This window comes from Drosophila bipectinata, chromosome 2R (assembly GCF_030179905.1).
Source record: "Drosophila bipectinata strain 14024-0381.07 chromosome 2R, DbipHiC1v2, whole genome shotgun sequence".
Classification (NCBI taxonomy): Eukaryota; Metazoa; Arthropoda; class Insecta; order Diptera; family Drosophilidae; genus Drosophila; species Drosophila bipectinata.
In genome coordinates, this window is record NC_091737.1 from 2,778,858 (window position 1) to 2,798,084 (window position 19,227).

At 35.0% G+C, this 19,227-nt stretch overlaps 1 protein-coding gene across 1 annotated transcript in view; it reads left to right on the forward strand.

Moving 5' to 3' along the window:
- The first annotated feature begins 930 nt into the window (after window positions 1–930).
- Window positions 931–19,227, forward strand: part of DIP-lambda (Dpr-interacting protein lambda) — a 292,234-nt gene continuing 273,937 nt past the window's right edge. Inside the window, exons 1-2 of the mRNA XM_043210436.2 lie at window positions 931–1,454; window positions 5,692–5,962. Of these exons, the coding sequence (XP_043066371.1) occupies window positions 5,860–5,962 (103 nt within the window). The 5' untranslated portion in view covers window positions 931–1,454; window positions 5,692–5,859. The remainder of the gene's footprint in view (window positions 1,455–5,691; window positions 5,963–19,227) is intronic.

Genomic DNA, 19,227 nt, shown 5'->3' on the forward strand with positions numbered 1-19,227 from the left:
TATCAACTTCGGCCTGGGGTGGCTTTCCTAGCTTTCCTTTCTTGTTTTTATACATTATTTTATTGTTTGCATTAAGTAAATATTAGCAATAAAGAAGCAAATTGCAAATGCCTGATATAGTTGATCGATTCCTACTTAACTATGTATCAGCATGCTTCACACGTGAAGCGTACATGAAAAGTTTTATGTCAATAGCTCAAAAAGTGAGAGACTAATTTGCGTAAAAATCGACAGACGGTTAGACACAGAAATTGATTAGGGACTTACTTTATAGAGTCAGTGATTTAGGAGTGAGTCGCATCTTTGCGTTGCACATTTTTGACCAAAAATATACATATTTCGTGCATTAAGGGTTTATTAGGTTGTGTATACAGTTTTTCTGTATACTGCCAATAATGTTCTTCTATTACGTTATTAATTTAATATTTTGAAAAAGTCGTAACAATTTTAAATTTAAAAAATAATCAATTTTTTTGGAAACCAGAATATGAATTTTTCTAATTAAAAAAAATAAGTTGACTTTGAATACAATTTCCAATATTCTTTAATTTTTTTGGTTGTCAAAACAAAGAACCGGAAAAGAAGACTGAAAACCTTTTTATATAATTATTATTATATTTTTTAGAAGTAGTCACTAAAAAGCTTTTCAAAATGATCAAGAGGTCTTTGGCGTATTGAGATATCGCCATTGGATAGTATCCTTTGGCGCAAATTGTCACATGTTGTAAAATTTTTATGCAAGTACTTATTTACAAATAGTTTTGCATCTTTTTTTCATACTTAATAAAAATTATATTTCATCAAAATAAATTTACAAAAACCTTCATTTAGATTCCACAAGCACATGGTGGTAGCCGTTTGTAACTAGACAAAGCAAAATCATTACTGTATAATAACTGCAACCCTCGGTGTAGCTGCGACCAATCGGTAAGCAGTATTTATTATCCCCAGTTACCGGTGAAGTGCGGCGAAACTTCGTGCTCGCAAGTACCGAGCTACGAGCTTAAAAGTTAGCTTCTAATAAAATCCTCAAGCTTGCTGTATTCTACTTCGGGAATATGTTTTAGTCTCAAACTGACTTTGTAACGTGACGGTTGAAGAAAATTAATATAATATTCTATTTTTTATTGAGAACCGTAAAAAACTTGTAAATATATCGGGACTTACCGCCACCTATCCACTTGAATATCCGGAATTTGTTTGTTTAACTTCAACATAAAAATGTAAAATTTTTGAAAAAAATTCCGGACAAAAATAATACAATATCGTCTTCCTGCTATATTAAGCATATTATAAAAAAAATTAAAGTTAACCTATAAAGAAACAAAAAAACTGCGATATTGTTTAGGTTTAATAAAATTATATCTACCCATTCAAACTGATAATAAAACCTTAAAAAAATGTTTACCGATACATAGCGAACACAATAAATATTTATGAAATTAAATATATAAGTAAGTAAAATAAGTTGGTTTTATTTAATAAAATTTGTAATAATAAATAAAAAAATTATTAATTATATTAAAGAAATCCAGAGTCCGACTTTTTCCATGTCTATTTGTTCTCTTTATCCAAAAATGAAACCTTAACCTTGTGGAATTAAAATAAAACCTTATTTAGCTCGATAATTATACTGTAGTATTTACACTACACTACTAGTATTTAATAATTGGTCGATTCTTATAAAAATTTCATGAAAGTTATGGTACTACCGATCGTTCAGTTGAATGGCAGATGTAAGATATTTTCGGACCCAACTTTTTAAGATTTTTCTTATTAAATATAAAGTATTATAGCATATATATAATCTTATATGATCAACTAAGAAAGTCTCTGCGATGTTTCAGTCAAAGATGTTTGGAAGTGGTCCATAAAACAAAGCAATAGAATACTCTTTCTTATAACCAACAATTCCCTAATTATTAAAAGTCAAATTTTTCATAATTTTTCGTTTGTACTGGAGTAAACAAATCCAAAGAAGTCATTTACTAATTGTAATGCTTTAATTAGAAGAAACTGTATTTGCACTAAGCAGAAAGCGTTGGTTGATGACGTTTTCCTTATCAATTGCATCAGGATCGCGCCATGTCAAATGGGTTACTTTGAATTTTGTTAAACAGGTGAATTTTTATTATAACACATCTTTCTGTTACAAGGATTGGGAAATATTTTTTACCATTTTTTTTTTTATTATTTTTTTTTTTATTATTTTATTGATAATTAGTAATTATCCGATATTGATGGGAATTCTATATGCAATGTGCAAAACACACTCGAAAAACATAATCCAGGCGCGAAGACTTTATAAGCCATATTCAAAGAGGTTTTCTTTCATAAACAAGCTCTTCACCAAATTCAGATCGTTCACATTCCTTGGAGTTACGCTAAAGATTCCACATGTTTGCAAAAAGGATTCCGATATGACACTGAACGGTAGGCCATCAAGCATGGTCATATGAAATTGGTGATTAATTCTAAAGCTACCCACTTATGTTGGAAAAATATTTGATATTTGGCTTTTAAAATTTTCACGTTCACTGCGAAGTCTACCGATTCTTTCCCGCAAAGTATCTTAATGGATCGACAATACCGAGTAGAAGAAAGTCGATTGTTTTTCCATAAAACTGTTTTTCCGTAATGGGCCGCCATTCTGCACTGTAAATTGTACCATACAAATTGAAAATAAGTATTGTTCTATTATGTTTTCATCGGAGTCATAAATTGTTGGCCGCAAAACGCAGTATATCGTACCATAAATATATATCGACGTTTTGTCCTTTGGCGGCTCTCTTTGCCAAATTCCATGTGTACTTGGTATATCCAACATCTACGAATGGGGCCAAAGCTTTTTCATAAGATAATCTTGCCGGTAGACGCTGTGGGGCAGTCATAGTTTTATAAACTCTTTGCCTAAACTCTTTGCCGGCGTTCAACATTGACACCAACTGTGAAGCACTGCGTTTTCCACCTTTATACAAAATGCAGCTTGCAGCTACCAAAAAATGCATCTGATGGGACAATTTTAGTAAGGCCTGACCATTTTTTGACTTCGGGTTTTTTTTGGAAAAATCTAAAATATCTTTTTGTACCCCAAATATTTTCGGAAGCTGATATTTCAATAAATAGTTCAATAATTATTAATAATAATTCAATAACTGTAGCCATTCCTGGTTTTTGTTTTTGAAAAAATCCCTTTTTCTTCAAAAGTCTTGAGTCACTTTACTATAAGCGTACTAGTAAAATTTCGCAACTTTTTGCCAATCTCGCACTGCTCTTTTGGCTTTCGAGGACCTCGAAATCAAAGCGGGCAAAAAGAAAGAATTTTGTAAATTTCTTTGCAAAATCATATGGTGTGTTTGTCTTTTCACAGCTGATGATCAGCTGATCGTAGAGCTTTTAAAAAGCTTCGATCAATATAACCAAAACATCTGTTATCGACTTTTAAAAAAATATAAACGCTTTTTTAAAACCACGAGACCACATCGCACAGTGGTTGCTCCCATAGGCCAAAATTAAAAAAATTGATAACGTACAAAAATGTACGAAAAGTAAACAAATCGCCTCTAACGCATTGTTAGCTAAATTCTCAAATAATTGAAAACAAATTTTTTTTGTATTTGTAATTTTTTTTACTACGCAATACCCGAGGCACCAACATCTTTTTTAAATAAAGGTACTACGAAAGAGATTAGAATGAAGCCATTTATGTCACATAGCAACGGAAACATATGATGAAAACATTCTACATTCATCAAAACATAAAAAATTAACTCTGAATATGAAAAATAAGGAAAAGAAATAAAAGCACATATAATTATTTGTAAATGGTAGGCCCGGAATATCTGTAACCGATATTTTTGACCCGAAGAATAGATGTTTGTCTATTCTCGCTATGGAGATAGTACATAAGTTTATAAATAATTTAAATATTATTTAAATTTTTTAATTTTAACTTGAATTTTAAGTTTTTTTGTTTGAAAGTTAAATTTTATTTAATTCTAATAAAAACAACATCAAAAAGAAACAAAAACATTTTTAAATAAGAATTTTACTTTTTATAACCTTGCAGAGGGTATTATAATTTTGTCCAAAAGTGTGCAACGCAGTGAAGGAGACATCTCCGACCCTATAAAGTATATATATTCTTGATCAGGATCACCTCCTGAGTTGATATGAGCATGTTCCCCTGTCCGTCTGTCCGTCTGTCCGTCTGTCTGTCCGTCTGTCTGTCTGTCTAGCCGTTTCTACGCGAACTAGTCTCTCAGTTTTAAAGCTATCGTCTTGAAACTTTGCACACACCCTTCTTTCCTTTGCACGCAGTATATAAGTCGGAACGGCTCGGATCGGCCAACTCTATCCTATAGCTGCCATATAACTGATTGATCGGATATGGTATAACTTTGGTGTTTTAAGAGTAAGAGAGTTTAAATTTTACATGAGTGCTACTTTTGGCAAAATAATACGACATGCCAAATTTCATAAGGATCGGCCGACTATATCTTATAGATGCCATATAACTGAACGATCGGAAATGACCCAACTTTCGTGTTTTTGATAGAAAGCTGAAACTTAGTACATATTCTATTTTTGGTCAGTTAATTCAACCTACCAAATTTCATTAGAATCGGCCGACTATATCCTATAGCTGCCATATAACTGAACGATCGGAAATGGTATTTGGTAGAAATACCAACATTCGTATTTTTTAAGATAGAAGCTTGGGACTTTTTTTTAGATTTTTTATTTTAATTTATTGGTTTTATTATGATGTAATCATAAGGATCGGCCAACTATATCCGATGTTTGCGATATATATCCGGTTTTAACTGCAAGGGTATATCAACTTCGGCTTCGCCCGAAGTTAGCTTTTCTTTCTTGTTTTATTATAACTAAGTGTAATATGTACGTACTTATTTAATACAAGGGTAGTACAAGGGTATATTTTAGTCGTGCTAATGTAGGTAACATAGAAAAGAAATCATCTCCGACCCATAAATTATATTATATATTCTTGATCAGCCGATTCTTGAAGAGTCAAGTCGATATAGCAATATCCGTATGAACGCGTGAATCTCAGACTCTATAAGATTTAGAGCTATAGAGAATGTGACTTGAAGACTTCCCACGCCCACGCAGTTCAATTTTGTCGTAAATTTTTTCCACACCCCCGCGCGACATTCTAAATTGTAGCGCAATTCCGTAGCTCAAGTACTGGATGAGTTTATGAAAAACTCTTGATGCCAAATTATTTCTATAGTTAATATATATCAGAAAAACAAACTGCATCTGAATCGCTGGATTTTTGGAGGAGATATACCCATATATACTTGGTCAAGTGCCCAGAAAGGCAACGGATACCTAAAAACTTTTCCCTGCGATCCCATTCATTCTTGCATGGTAATCCAAAATTTGTCCGATATTAATACTAACTAAAAATAGTACTTACATTTAAATCAGAGGTCGGCACGGCCCTATCTCGGGGGCATAGGAAATTTCTCTGCCCGAGCTCTGCCACACACACACAGTATAAATGTGTGAAACGTCATGCACACAGCCTACTTTCTGCTATTCGTTACTAACACTAATGCGGTAAAATCATATCAATGTATTGGGGTGCCGATCCCTGATTTAAATACATATATATAAACGGCAATGTTTGAAATTCACACAGTATTTTTTATTTATTTTTAGAGAAATTACATAATGGCACAAATATGGCAATATGAGCGAGCGCAAAAGCTGGAAAAAAAATAATCAAGGGATCACCTCGTAAATCGAGATCATTTTATGTAATGAAATAAAGAATAATGTGTACCTGAAGATCCATCGATCGATTAATAAAATAATAAGACTGGAACGATGATTTTTATAAAATTGGGCCTAAAAGCCATAGCTTATGGCATTGTTTTCTTACTTCATAGTATTTTAACCGCCGACGGAAGTCATATATTGCCCCACACTGGTAAATATAATGTTATACCTAAATATTTTTACCAACAGATAATTTTTTATTACGTCATGAATCAATGTAACAATTGAATTTACATTAAAAGTCTAATGAGAAGCAGTATTGCATGATCCCTCTCTTCTAATTTAATTTTTTTAGGTTTCTTTGAAAGCTTAAGTTGAGAATCAAAATTGATTGATAACATTGATAAAACCTATTTTAAAATTCCGGGAGTTTTTAAATTGTTTTGGGTTGTAGCTTTTGAAAAATTTGAAATTTACCACAACATGCACAATTACTAGTAACCAGTCTCCCATAAACATTCGAAGATCATTTGATCTTACTCATACCCAAGACACCTTTAGAAACAAGCCGGTTTAGAAATTAGACACCCAAGTCAAAGTCTAAAATAAATCACAAAAAACGAAACATGAATCTCCAGACTGCTAGACTAAACAAGTGGACACCAACCCCCGGATATAGACATGTTCCCTCGTTAAATCCCAATAACAAATTTCGGATACCTAGACATAAAATCATATTTTAAAAATAATAAAAAACAAGTATATTCACGAGAACGAATACACTTGTCTTTAATATTAACAAAATAAAGAGACTATTGGATCGGTAATGAGGAAGCGTATGTGGAACGTATCTTATAGCTTTATAAACCCTACTCCCTAACAAATACCCAAGCTACAGTTTGAGACTTATCTAACATTAAGGTCTGTGTAACTTAAACTTAAACTTATAAACTTTGTAAACTTAAGTAAAATTGGAATTTCATACAATATAAATATTTTTTTAATAACTTTTATTTGAGATTCGTAAATATATATATATGTTTGTTTCCCGAAACGCAAATATTGTTGTATTGCCAGTTTAAACACGTTTTTGTAAAATGTTATAGAGCGGCAGAATTCAAAGCAAATTTTTTGGGGGATTTTAATTTGAGACTAAATTTGAAGAATAAAAAGAAACAAAAAGTTGGTATACATATTTTCTTATTCTCTATTTCTTAGAGCGAGACAATAATAGATACTTCAAGATGACTTTCCAATACCTATAAGCGTGCATTGAAACAGACAGAAATACGAGTATAAAGGGTACTTTATTTTCTACAAATGTTTTGATGCCAAACTATGTTCTGATGCAAAAACTTATTCCAATGCCTATATATATATATATAATACTATATCCTATAGCTGCCATATAACTGAAAGATCGGAAATGGAATTTGGTATTTTATAAAACTACCAACATTGGTTCGGCTCCGCCCGAAGTTAACTTTATTTTCTTGTTTTGACTAATAATAAAAATTCTGTGGCTCGATAATATATCACTGTGGACGGCAGTACACATGGTTGGTAACCGTATGCGTGCGCATGAAAAAACTTTATATAGCCGATGAATTAAAAATGTTCTGCCTCATCTGAATGAATGAATCAAAACCATGTTTGCAAAGAAAAACATTTGAAAAAAGTATATCTGTTTGGAAGAATGATCTAATACTTAGCTAATGATCTAATACTTAATGGATAAAAATGCAAGCATATGTCTTTTTATCGATCTTTCCCTCTGCAAGCTACTTATTCTATTAATGGGATTGCCTTAGAAAAATTATCCCAGGTTAATGATCTTGGTATCCCATGAGACATCAAACTTAAATTTGCCGACCATATTTCCTTAATGGCTAATAAGGCTAAAGGAGTCCTTGGTTTTATTAAAAGGTGGTTCATGTGTCTGGAGTCCCCAATATGGAGTACATAAGGACCGCATAGAATCCGTACAAAAGAACTTTTTAATATTTGCACTTAGAGGTCTATACTGGGATGCAAATCTTCAGCTTCCATCCTACAGTAGCAGACTTTTACTTATAAACTTACCTAGCTAACAAATCGTAGGACAATGCTTGGTGTAGTCTTTCTGCATAACCTTATAAGGTGAAGATAGCCAGCATTTACCAACACGTTTATAATTTAACATTCCTAATAGAAGGACTCGAAACTTTAGTCCTCTATTCCTTAGCCATTGTAGTTCGACATATGCACTGCATGACCCTGTCAGGGCATTATGTTCGAACTACAATGGTCTCTACTCTATTACATCTCTTTCCTGTCCCTCTAATTTAAAATATAATTAATCTTATTTAATCTAATTTAAAAGAATTTTAAATTTCCTTACTAACTCCTCTTAGCTTAACAAATTTCAAATAGCTTAATATGTACTAACAAATCGTTTCTCGAGCGCCCCTCGGTCGTCTGGACCTCTAAGCTTTATGATGAATACAGGAATGCTAGCTGATGCTCTTATTGATGCACAAGCTATTTCCAAATTCTAAAAAACCGCAAAAAAAAAAAAAAACAAAATTTTCTTACCTATTACCTATTGAAATGATTTTGATTGACTTAATTGAGTCAAAAACATTTAAGTTTGGAGAGAAAATATTTTTCTCCAATAAAATTATAATTTTGAATTTTTGGATTGACACCTCAACCATCCTAATTTTTTGGTTAAGAAGTTGTTCAAGAAAACTTGATTTTTCTTCTCTTCCCAAAATAAATATATATATTTTTGATCAGCATCAACAGCCGAGTCGATATAGCCATATCCGATCTACTGGCGGAGTACCCAAGCTCTCTCCCATCTATTTCAGGGAGAAAAGCTCGAGTGCCCTGTTTAACCGAATTGTGGCGTTAATTGGGAATCGGGTGACGGGTGACAATATTAATGTTGTACCGCTTATTAAAGTGAATCTTCAGGAAATAAAGATGCAAACAAAGACTGCAAACTACTTTCGAGTGGTGTCTAAATATATGGAGAATGCTAAGAAAAACTACTAAATTTACATCGAAATTTAACCCGATATTACAGCTGCGGAAATTAAAACCGCTCTTAATAAAAAGGCCTTCGCCGCCAAGAATGTTATTAACATTCTACAATAAAAAAAAAAAAACAAAAAGCCACAACCCCTCTTTAAGGTCGAGCACGAGCCAGACAGCAGGTCGCTGTCCAGTGCAATGCACTAATTGCCAAGAGTATGGACACACTATAACACTTCAGGTTGTCTGTGTTGTCTGCGGGGACACCCATAACTCCGCATACAGCTCTACAAACAAGGAAAGTACCGTGAAAAATGTGGAAACTGCGGAGAATGTGTGGTGCACAAGGAGTTGAAGAATCGCATGCGACAAGCGACCGAAACCGGCAATAAAAATTCACAGAATATGTAAATAGGATCAAAAACTTCTCTTATATCGATGCTCTACGATCTGTGATGGAAAATCTAATATAGCCTTAATGTCTTACGGCATAAACTAGAATAGACGAAGATCATATTGACGCTACTGGTGGAAACGCATCTTACAAGCAAATACATTTTTCAAATAAGAGGCTGTACAATCATTCCAACGCAAAGATCATTCGGATGCGAAAATCCACGACGGAAACACAATTCTAATCACAGAACGCATCAAACACCATTTTTATAAAAGTTTTGCAACAAACTTCTTGCAGGACACATTGATAAAAATTCAGTCAAGCAACGAAGGCTTTTCAATCGCTGCCGTTTTGTGCCCTCTTAGCATCTCAATCCCGAAAGAAAAGTTTATGGACCTTTAAATTCACTTGGGGATCGTTTTATAGCCGCAGGAGACTACAATGCCAAACATACGCACTGGCGATCACGTCTAGTGACTCCCAAAGGAAGGCATGCAATTTTTCAAATGTGATGCAAATATGAGAAATAAACTGGACTATGTTTCCCCTGAAAGTGCCACATACTGGCCAACAGACTCACGCAAGCTCCCAGATCGACTTTGCGACTTTGCGCAAGCTTATCGACTTTGCAGTGTCAAAAAACATGCTTCGCAATCTAATAAGTGCCAAAGGAGTCTCGGACTTATCATCAGACCACTGATGAACACTCCTTCAGCCTGACGTCGTCGTCTTGGAACTTAACATTGAATCGGACATCGACTATCCTACGAGCGCCATGAAAGAAGTACTCGTTGCGGCAGCTAAGATCTCTACTCCTTAAGGGAAGGAAGTAGACCAAAACAAATACTACAAATTCAATCAGAAAATCGAACAGCTTGAGCGAGAAAAGAGGCGCACGCGTCATGATTGGCAAAACGGCAGATCACCAGCTTTAAAGCAACGCCTTAAGGAAGCAACCCGATCACTTGACCAAGCTCTTGACCAACAGGAAGAAAATGTATAGCTGATGTCCATCCAGAATCTTTCGGCAACAAGCACAAAGTATCCCCTGTGAAGGGCCAACCCAAGTCTAAGTGCCCCAATTGAAACGACCACCCCAAAAAAAACTCTTCGAAATGCTGGGCTCGCAGCGACGAGAACAGCTAAAACATTCGCTACACATCATCAATGTGTCTTCCAGCCAAACCCTGGCTTAATGGCCTCATGCACAAATTAAACGTATTTAAAACATATACAAAATTGAAACATACACCCACAAGCTACTGAAACCATACCTCTATAATAGGGTATTCTCAGTGAGATGCAACGCAGCTACTTCGGGCGACTACATCATCGAAGCTGGAGTTCCACAAGGAAGCGCACTCGGCCCTTGTCTGTATGTTTTGTATACTGCGGATACTCCTACGAACGAAAAACTAACAACGTTCGCCGATGATAACGCTATCCTTAGTCGCTCCAGATGCCCAACCCAAGCAACAATCCTGCTCTCTAATCATCTTAGAGTAGTGGAAAGGTGGCTGTCCGACTGGCGCATTAAAATAAACGAACTAAAGTTCGTCTGCCCTCCGCTTTCACTAAACGGTATGCAGATCCTTCAAGCTAACGAAGTAACACGTATTGGCTTCCACCTTGATAGAAGACTAACCTGACGTAAGCACATCGAATGCAAAAAGATGCACCAAAAAATTAAAAGCAACGAAAACATCCATCGAGATCTGGGCATCCTCGCAGTGAAAGACAAAATCCAGACGCAAAAAGTGTCCTACAAATAAAAGCTGTCTTCGCATCCAAATCCCTCCACGCTCGGAGATTGACTAACTCTGTATCAGTCCATATGACTGTTAGTTAAGTTAAGAATATAAGATTTTATATTAGATTTAGTCTCGCCAAGTCTCGAATTTTATTATGCTGAAGTATGTACAAATCACCTAGTTGGTCGTAAGCCGACTCTTTCTCGGCCACTTGACTTCAACGGGCCTATCTATAGAGAGTTTTAGCTCCACAATGCTTAGGTTGGGCCGCCCACTCCGAGAGCTTTAGCTTCGCAATGTCTAGTCAGGCCGCACTCTCTTTATATAACTTTAAGGCACTGCTTATCACCGTAAACTGGTCTATCTTGGTCTATCCAGTTTCATCTGCCTGCAGAAGAAATATTTTATAAAGCTTCTAATTATTTATTTCGACATTTATTTTGGAGCGGATTGTCATAAAAAAACCTTAATGACCAAATACAACACATTTTGGGTTATTTGGTAAAACAAAACTTTAGCAGCTTCAATAGAATTTTAAGATGACACAAATTGCCAATCGAGTTCAGCCAAATGATTGAAGTCAAATGAAAAACGATAAAATCCGTTTTTCTAAAACATTTGGAGGGTGCTTGAACCTTAAAGCATGCCTAAGGCACATCGGTTAACATAGATGCAAATATGGTAGGGTGGTGAAAGTTTTCAGAAAGCGATAGCGGCGACGACTGATATAGAGGATGTCACATTGGAGAATATAAGGTCCAGAAAGTGCCCGGGCCCGCACGGACACGAACTCTTCTTTGAGAGGCCCGGCCCGGCACGAAAATTATTTACACATATAAGGAAATATATATAAGGAATATATATAAGTACATATTTACATACATACATGAATATTGTTTTGCATTAAAAAAAAAGGAAATGAAAGAAAAAGAAAAAAGAAAGAAAATTTGTGCTTTTTAGCCTAGGGCGTTTTTCATTTAAAACATGGCCCGAAGTTCAAAAAAGCCTTTCGCTCGTAGACAAACTGGCAGAAATAGCCAGAATGGTTCGAGCTAATTTGGGAAGGTATTTTAAGCCCCTTGCATTTTACCAGAATTCCAAATTATATGTGCCAGGAGATGCTGGCTAGGATGAATATTTGTCAAGGTCAATGTCGATAGGGCTTTTCCCACCTTTCCGTTTTTTATATGACGTAAATCTAAAAATTTAGTAAACATTCCATTTTCGGAATTATTTCGGCTAGTTATATCATCAATGTTAACATATTATCTCTGTTGTTCTTTGAGAGGATGTTCATCTCTCTATAAGGAGGGTTCAAAAAAAGCACAACCCAATGAGCGATTGCCAGAAGAAACATTAATAAATAAATATGTAAATAAATATGGTATGTATGTATGAACATATATATTGTATGTACTCGTACACACATATATATTCTAAAAATTTATTTATAGTATATTAGTAACTAAAAGAGCGACGCTCAGTCGAAAGCTATCATCCACATAGGAACAGTCAGCGATGAAAAATTTCGCTGCGTGTAGTCGTCACTACACATGTCGGTCGTATATGCTAGTTTCGGGGGTTTCAAACTTATGATAAGTTGAGTCTTAAACTTTTCCTATTCGTTCTCCATGGTGGTAGTGCTTAGCATTTTACGGGATATAACCAAATCATCAAAAGAATGACTTCAAAATTCTGCTCCTATGTCGAAAAGCGCTTGGCTATATTCACGTAATTTGCTACCTATCAATTCAAATAAAAAAAGAGTCAATCAATAAACACGTGCAAGTCTGCAAAGGTTTTTGCGATTTAGGCTAGCTGCTTTCAAGATAACGAATCCTGAAATCGCGTCGAAACAAAGTTTTTGACGAACGTGTCCCAGATGGGCTGTGACTTAAGAGTGTCTTGTTGTGGCATGCACTTATGGCGGTTAAGGGTGCCCGGTCTTGTTTTGAATTATACACTAGCACATGCATACAGCTCTGGCAGCACACAAAATCGACATTATTGCCAATATAATTAATGCAATCGAACAGCTTTCACAAGTCATTTCTGCCCTTATCATTATACCTTTACAGAGGGTATTATAATTTTGTCCAAAAGTGTCCAACGCAGTGAAGGAGACATCTCCGACACTATAAAGTATATATATTCTTGATCAGGATCACCTCCTGAGTTGATATGAGAATGTCCGTTGTTTCTACGCGAACTAGTCTCTAAGTTTTTAATCTATCCACTTGAAACATTTATCCTATAGCTTCTTTCCTTTTCACGCCGACTATATTCTCTAGCTGGCATATAACTGATTAATCGGAAATGGTATAACTTTGGTGTTTTTAGAGTTGGAAAGTTCCGATGCTATTTTTGGCAAGGCAATACGACATACCAAATTTTATACGGATCGGCCGACTATATTCTATAGTTGCCATATTTGAAGATAGAAAGTTGAAAATTCGTACAAGTTATCCAACCCCTAAATACAGGCCACTTATGGCTTTTATAAACAACATTTTCAATCTCTGCAGTTGCCTTTGGCTTGATCTGATCTTTGGATCAATTATCCAACCCATAAATCCAGGCCACTTATGGCTTTCCACTTATGAATTTTATAAACAATATTTTCAAACTCTGCATTTGCCTTCGGATTTGTCTTTGGCTCTGAGGTCCGATCTCGGTTCCCCATAAACAAATCAAAATCAAAAGTAAACATCAGCTTCCCTCCGAAGCCCAATCAATTACGCCTTTTGCGTTTCAAGTACCCACCAAATTGCATCGATCAGCTTAATCGAATTTCACAATAAGATGCGACAGTTTCATCTTAACCCTCTAAGACCCAAGAGTGCCTTGAGGCACTCATTACATTATTTTCAATTTCAAAAATAATAAACGCTATTTCTACGTTTAAATATTTTTAAGCCGTTAAGAATAGTTGCTCAATTATGTATAGAAGCTTTGAAAGCGCTCAGAAGATTTTAACGGTACTTTTTGTTTATACTTGCACAGAACATGTTTTTCGCCGCGTGTGAAATTTTAGCTGCAGCGAAGTGGGGTTTCTTTTGAATATAAAAGTTAAAATATAAAACTAAACCAAACCATTCATTTTTTACTGAGAGGTAAGTTAATTTAGTATTAAAATAATATTACAGATATGCAAATATGTAATTGGTATGCATTGTATCAGTGAAATAGTGATAAGTGCCTTGAGGCATCTTTGGGTCAGTAAGCAAATTTTTGTTCCAAGTAGCTATTTCATAATTATTTGCAATCTGCAGTGGTTTAAAGAGGTTTTTCTTAATAAAAATTTTTAAATTAGAAAATATGGCAAATCGAAAGCGCTTCAAGTTATCCGACTTGACAGATGATCAGTTAATGAAATTATTTGAGTCAGTCCCGTCAGATGAGGAGGTCTCAAATATTTCTAGTCACGACGAGGATAATGATTTAAATGTGGTGGAAGCTCTAAACGCTGCATTAGAGGAAGCCGATTCTGTCTCTTTTATAGTTGGCAATAAGGAAAATGTTTTAAATAGTGCCCAGGATCCTAAGTCTACTGGAAAGGCTACAAAACGTCCTCGATCGCCATTGCCAACTATAGAAGATTCGGGATGCGAATATTTACCAAATACTGGAGGATTTAATGCTGCTGGTAAACAAATATAACTGAGATTTTTTATATAAGTGATTAATAATTTATATATGGGTAGGTCTTGAATCGATTACAAAGGAACCCACTAAGATTCTCTGGAGGGAGCAATCGATGCAGTTGCATGTAAACTGTATAGCCTTTCGAGGAGATTCCTCGCTTACAGAAGAAATTAAGGGGCTGGAAACTCCATTTGAGATATTTTGCTACTTTTTTGGTGGAGAAATTATGAAAATGATTGTCGAGGAAACAATGCGCGCAGCTTTAACTGACAACATTTCAAATAATTTCAAAATTGCCATCGATGACATTCATCATTACATCGGCATTCTAATTTACATGTCGATTTACCGCTATCCGAATTTGAGGAGTTATTGGGGACAAAATGCGTTCGGACCCATTCAAAATTGCATGACCCGAAACAGATTTGAAACAATTAAAAAGTATTTCTCTCTGTGTGATGAGAGCCAGCTCATTAAAAAGGGTCAACCAGGCTACGATCCATTGTTTCGTACGCGAAAACTAGTTGATTACTTGAATCAACGGTTCGACTCGGTGCCCAAACAAGCCCGCCTTTGTGTTGATGAACAAATGTGCAGCACAAAAATGAAGCACCACTTGCGCCAATACATGCCAAATAAGCCACACAAGTGGGGTATCAAACTATTTGTACTATGCGATTCGTTTGGCTACGCATACCGCTTTGAAGTATACAGCGGTGCAGGAGATAATGTGATCTTGCCTGGTCACCCAGATCTTGGTGCTTCGGCTAACATTATTGTCCGTCTGACACAAAGCGTTCAAAGTTTTAAAAATCATATTATTTACTTTGACAATTTTTATACCTCACTGCCTCTGATGGTGTATCTACGTGCGAAAGGTATTTACAGTCTTGGCACGATTCGAGCAAATCGTATCCCCAATTGTAAGTTACCGAACGAAGGGACCATCAACAAATTGCCAAGAGGTTCTATGATTGAGTACGTAGGTTGCTCATATGGAATTGAACTAACAAATGTTCTGTGGAAAGACAGCAAAGCCGTTCGTTTCTTGTCATCATATGTGGGTGTTAAACCATTTGCAAGGAAGGATCCGCGTCAAGGAACATCAAAAATTCCACGCTTCGACAGAAAATCTAAAAAATACGTTGAAATTGATTGCCCCCAAATTGTTAAGGAGTATAATGCTCACATGGGCGGCGTAGACCTTATGGATGGTTTAATGGGCCGTTACCATATTAGAGCCAAAACTCGGGATGCCGCAACTCGAATTTTTTATCATTTAATTGATATGGCAGTAACGAACTCTTATATATTATACAGTCGTATACAAATGGCGAACGAGGCGAAATAGGAAAAAATGTTGAAGCTCCCAGATTTTAGAGAAGCGGTGGCCGCAGGTATGGTAACATACAAATGCAAAAATTTACCAGGTCGTCCATCTACATATAGATCGCCGTGCTCTCAGCTAGTGCGAGCTATAAACTCATTATCCTCTCGGATAGATCAAACAGCACAGTCTCCACTGTCTCACCGATCACCACAGCTTGGCCTTAAACAAGGAAAAAAATCAAAGCACCCTATATCAAGCTTGCATTTTGATCAGGTAAACCATTTTCCTCATTGGTTGGAGCGAGAGAGTGGAAAACGTCGTTGCAAATTATGCAAAACATCACAAACACAATGCATTTGCCCTAAATGCAACTTACATTTACCATATGTTGCACATCTAATAAAAACTGTTTCTTAGAGTATCATACCAAAAAATAAAATTTGACATGGCAAAACAAAATTGATTCTTTTTACTCTCAAGTGCCTAAGGGTGCCTTGAGGCACCTATTCAGTTTTTCTCACCTTACAGGTAAAAAAAAGGTTCTACGTTCTTTTTAATAGCATTTTTGAGTTAAGAAGGCACAAATCAATTTAGAAAAAATTATTTCATTTAATTTCTTGCGATATTGTGGAAAGTGGCATTAGAGGGTTAAGCCTCTAATCTAAACACAACTGATGGCCGAGGTTCTTTGGATCAGATTTAGTATTAAGAAGTCAGTCCTATTTTGATCGAGACCGCGAAAGGTTGACAAAAATATTTAAGAGAAATCAAAAGTGTCTTGTAATTGTTACGTTTAATAAATAAAGTTGTGTAATTAAAAAATAAAATTTACATTTTTTTAATTCACCGAACTACAAACAATTTAACTGGCGCACAACGTGGGGCCGCGTCACATAAAGCTCCGAAAAATAGTTTAATGAAAAATAAGTTAAACATAAACGGAACTCGCGCGGTCAACAACTCAACATTTTTAGTGGAAAAATTAAAACATCCACCAAACGACACTACCAAGTGACAGTGATCGTTAACAATAAAGTAAATGGAAATTAATTAATGAAATAATCCATAAAGAGTGAATTAAAACAAAGGTGGACCGACATCTTAAACCAAACAATTACAAGAACACAAAAACTAAAAAAATCAAAGCACAAAAAAAAAACAAACAAGAACAACAAAAACAAATAAAGCGACAACTCCAACAAGAAAAACCAGGGAAGGAAGGCAGGACATTCTCAAATAAAAACGACAACTCGCTCCAACAAAAAAAACCAAGGAAGGAAGACAGGACATTCTCTATCCATTTATCAACTATCGACTACCAAGGAAGAAGGAAGACCCCAACGGGACAATATCGTGAGGAATTAATTTAAAAAAATAAAAAAAATTAAAGACTATAAGTTAAGATCTGTGAATTTGAGAAAAATAATATAAGATTTATATATAGCAAAAAGTAAGATTCGCGATTTAACAAATAATATAAAGAATAAATCTGGAAGATTTGATAAATAGCTTTTGTGAATTAAATCTTACAATGGCAACCGGAGGTTCAGCAGCAAATTTTTCTGCAGCAGTGTAGCCACAGCCGGCAGTTTAACAGTAGAATTGATAAACAGATTAATAAACGCTCAATTTTGGCAAAATAATAATCAAAATAATAATCATAAGCAACAAGCTATCGAGCCAATGGATGTTGATCCAGCGATTCAACTCCAGAATAAATCTAATAACAATCGACAGCCGAGCCAAAATTGGCAGTCAAATAGTAACCAGGGTAACCAGAAATAGTAACCAGAAGATATATTAAATGGCAGGCAAACGATAATCAAGGTAGATATAATAATAATTATCATCAAAATAAAAATCGTTCAAATTTTTATAACACTAATCAAAATAGAGAACAAACTCAAGCTCAAAAAAGGGAATCAGATGGAACAGAAAGTCAGCCAGCTAATAAAGTAACCAGATTAAATAATATTAATGAAGACCATTTTTTAGACCAGACCCCTACAGAGGAATGCCTTATTTAAATAGGATAGATCGAAAAACCAAGAAGCAGCTAAAAGTTTTAATAGATTCAGGAGCCACTGCTTGTTGCATAAAAAGGGGAATTTTTGAAAATAAAAACGAGCTACCAATATACAAAAAGGTAACAACAGTTCATGGCTACTCAATTATTAGGTATTACCATATTATAAATATATTTGAAACAAAACATTATTTTATGAAATCGAAGGTTTAGAATCTGATATTCTAATTGGATTCAATTTATTAAGAAAAATTGGAGCTATAATAAATATAGATAAGGGAATCTTGGAATACAATGGAAAACAGGAGAAGTTAAAATATTATGATAATGAGGAGAAAAACGAAATACGTTTAATTGAAGAAAATAATATTCTTCCGTTAAAAGAATTTATTATAAAAAAGTATTTTGATGATAATGGTAGCAAAAACACAGATTCATTATTTGTTGAAAATAGTGAGAAAAGCTTGGGAGTTAAAAATCCCGAGAACGCCGATGTAGAAATATCCGTCAACAAAAATACAAATATCTTGGGAACAAAAAATCCCGAGAACGCCGACGTAGAAATATCCGTCAACAAAAATACAAATGTCTTGGGAACAAAAAATCCTGAAAACGCCGACGTAGAAATATCCGTCAATAAAAATAAAAATATCTTGGGAATTAAAAATCCTGAGAACGCCGACGTAGAAATATACGTCAATAAAAATAAAAATATCTTGGGAATTAAAAATCCTGAGAGTGCCGACGATGTAAATACCGTCAAAAATCAAATAAATAATATAGGTACCGACCAATTAGGCGGACTGAGGGAAAAGATAGTTCACTATATTGAAAAGGAGCATTCAAAGATAAATATGCAAATTCCTTTTAGAACAGACATAAAGGGGGAAATAAATCTTATCCACGATAGGCCAATATACGGGAAGCAATATCCGTATGCTCTATCTGTCAACGACTTCGTGAATAGCGAAATCAAAAGAATGTTATCAGAAAAAATAATAAGGCCTAGCAGAAGCCCTTACAATTCACCACTTCTGGTAGTCCCAAAGAAAGGAGAGAATCAAGACGGAAGCCGTAAATTAAGACTCGTCATTGATTACAAAAAATTGAATGAAAGTACTATACCTGACAGGTACCCAATACAAGACCCATCAGTAATTCTATCAAATTTGGGAAAAGCAAGGTATTTTTCAACAATAGATTTAGAGTCAGGATTTCATCAGATACTAATGAAAGAATCTGATGTCGAAAAAACAGCCTTTTCAATAAATAATGGAAAATACGAATTTTTAAGAATGCCATTCGGATT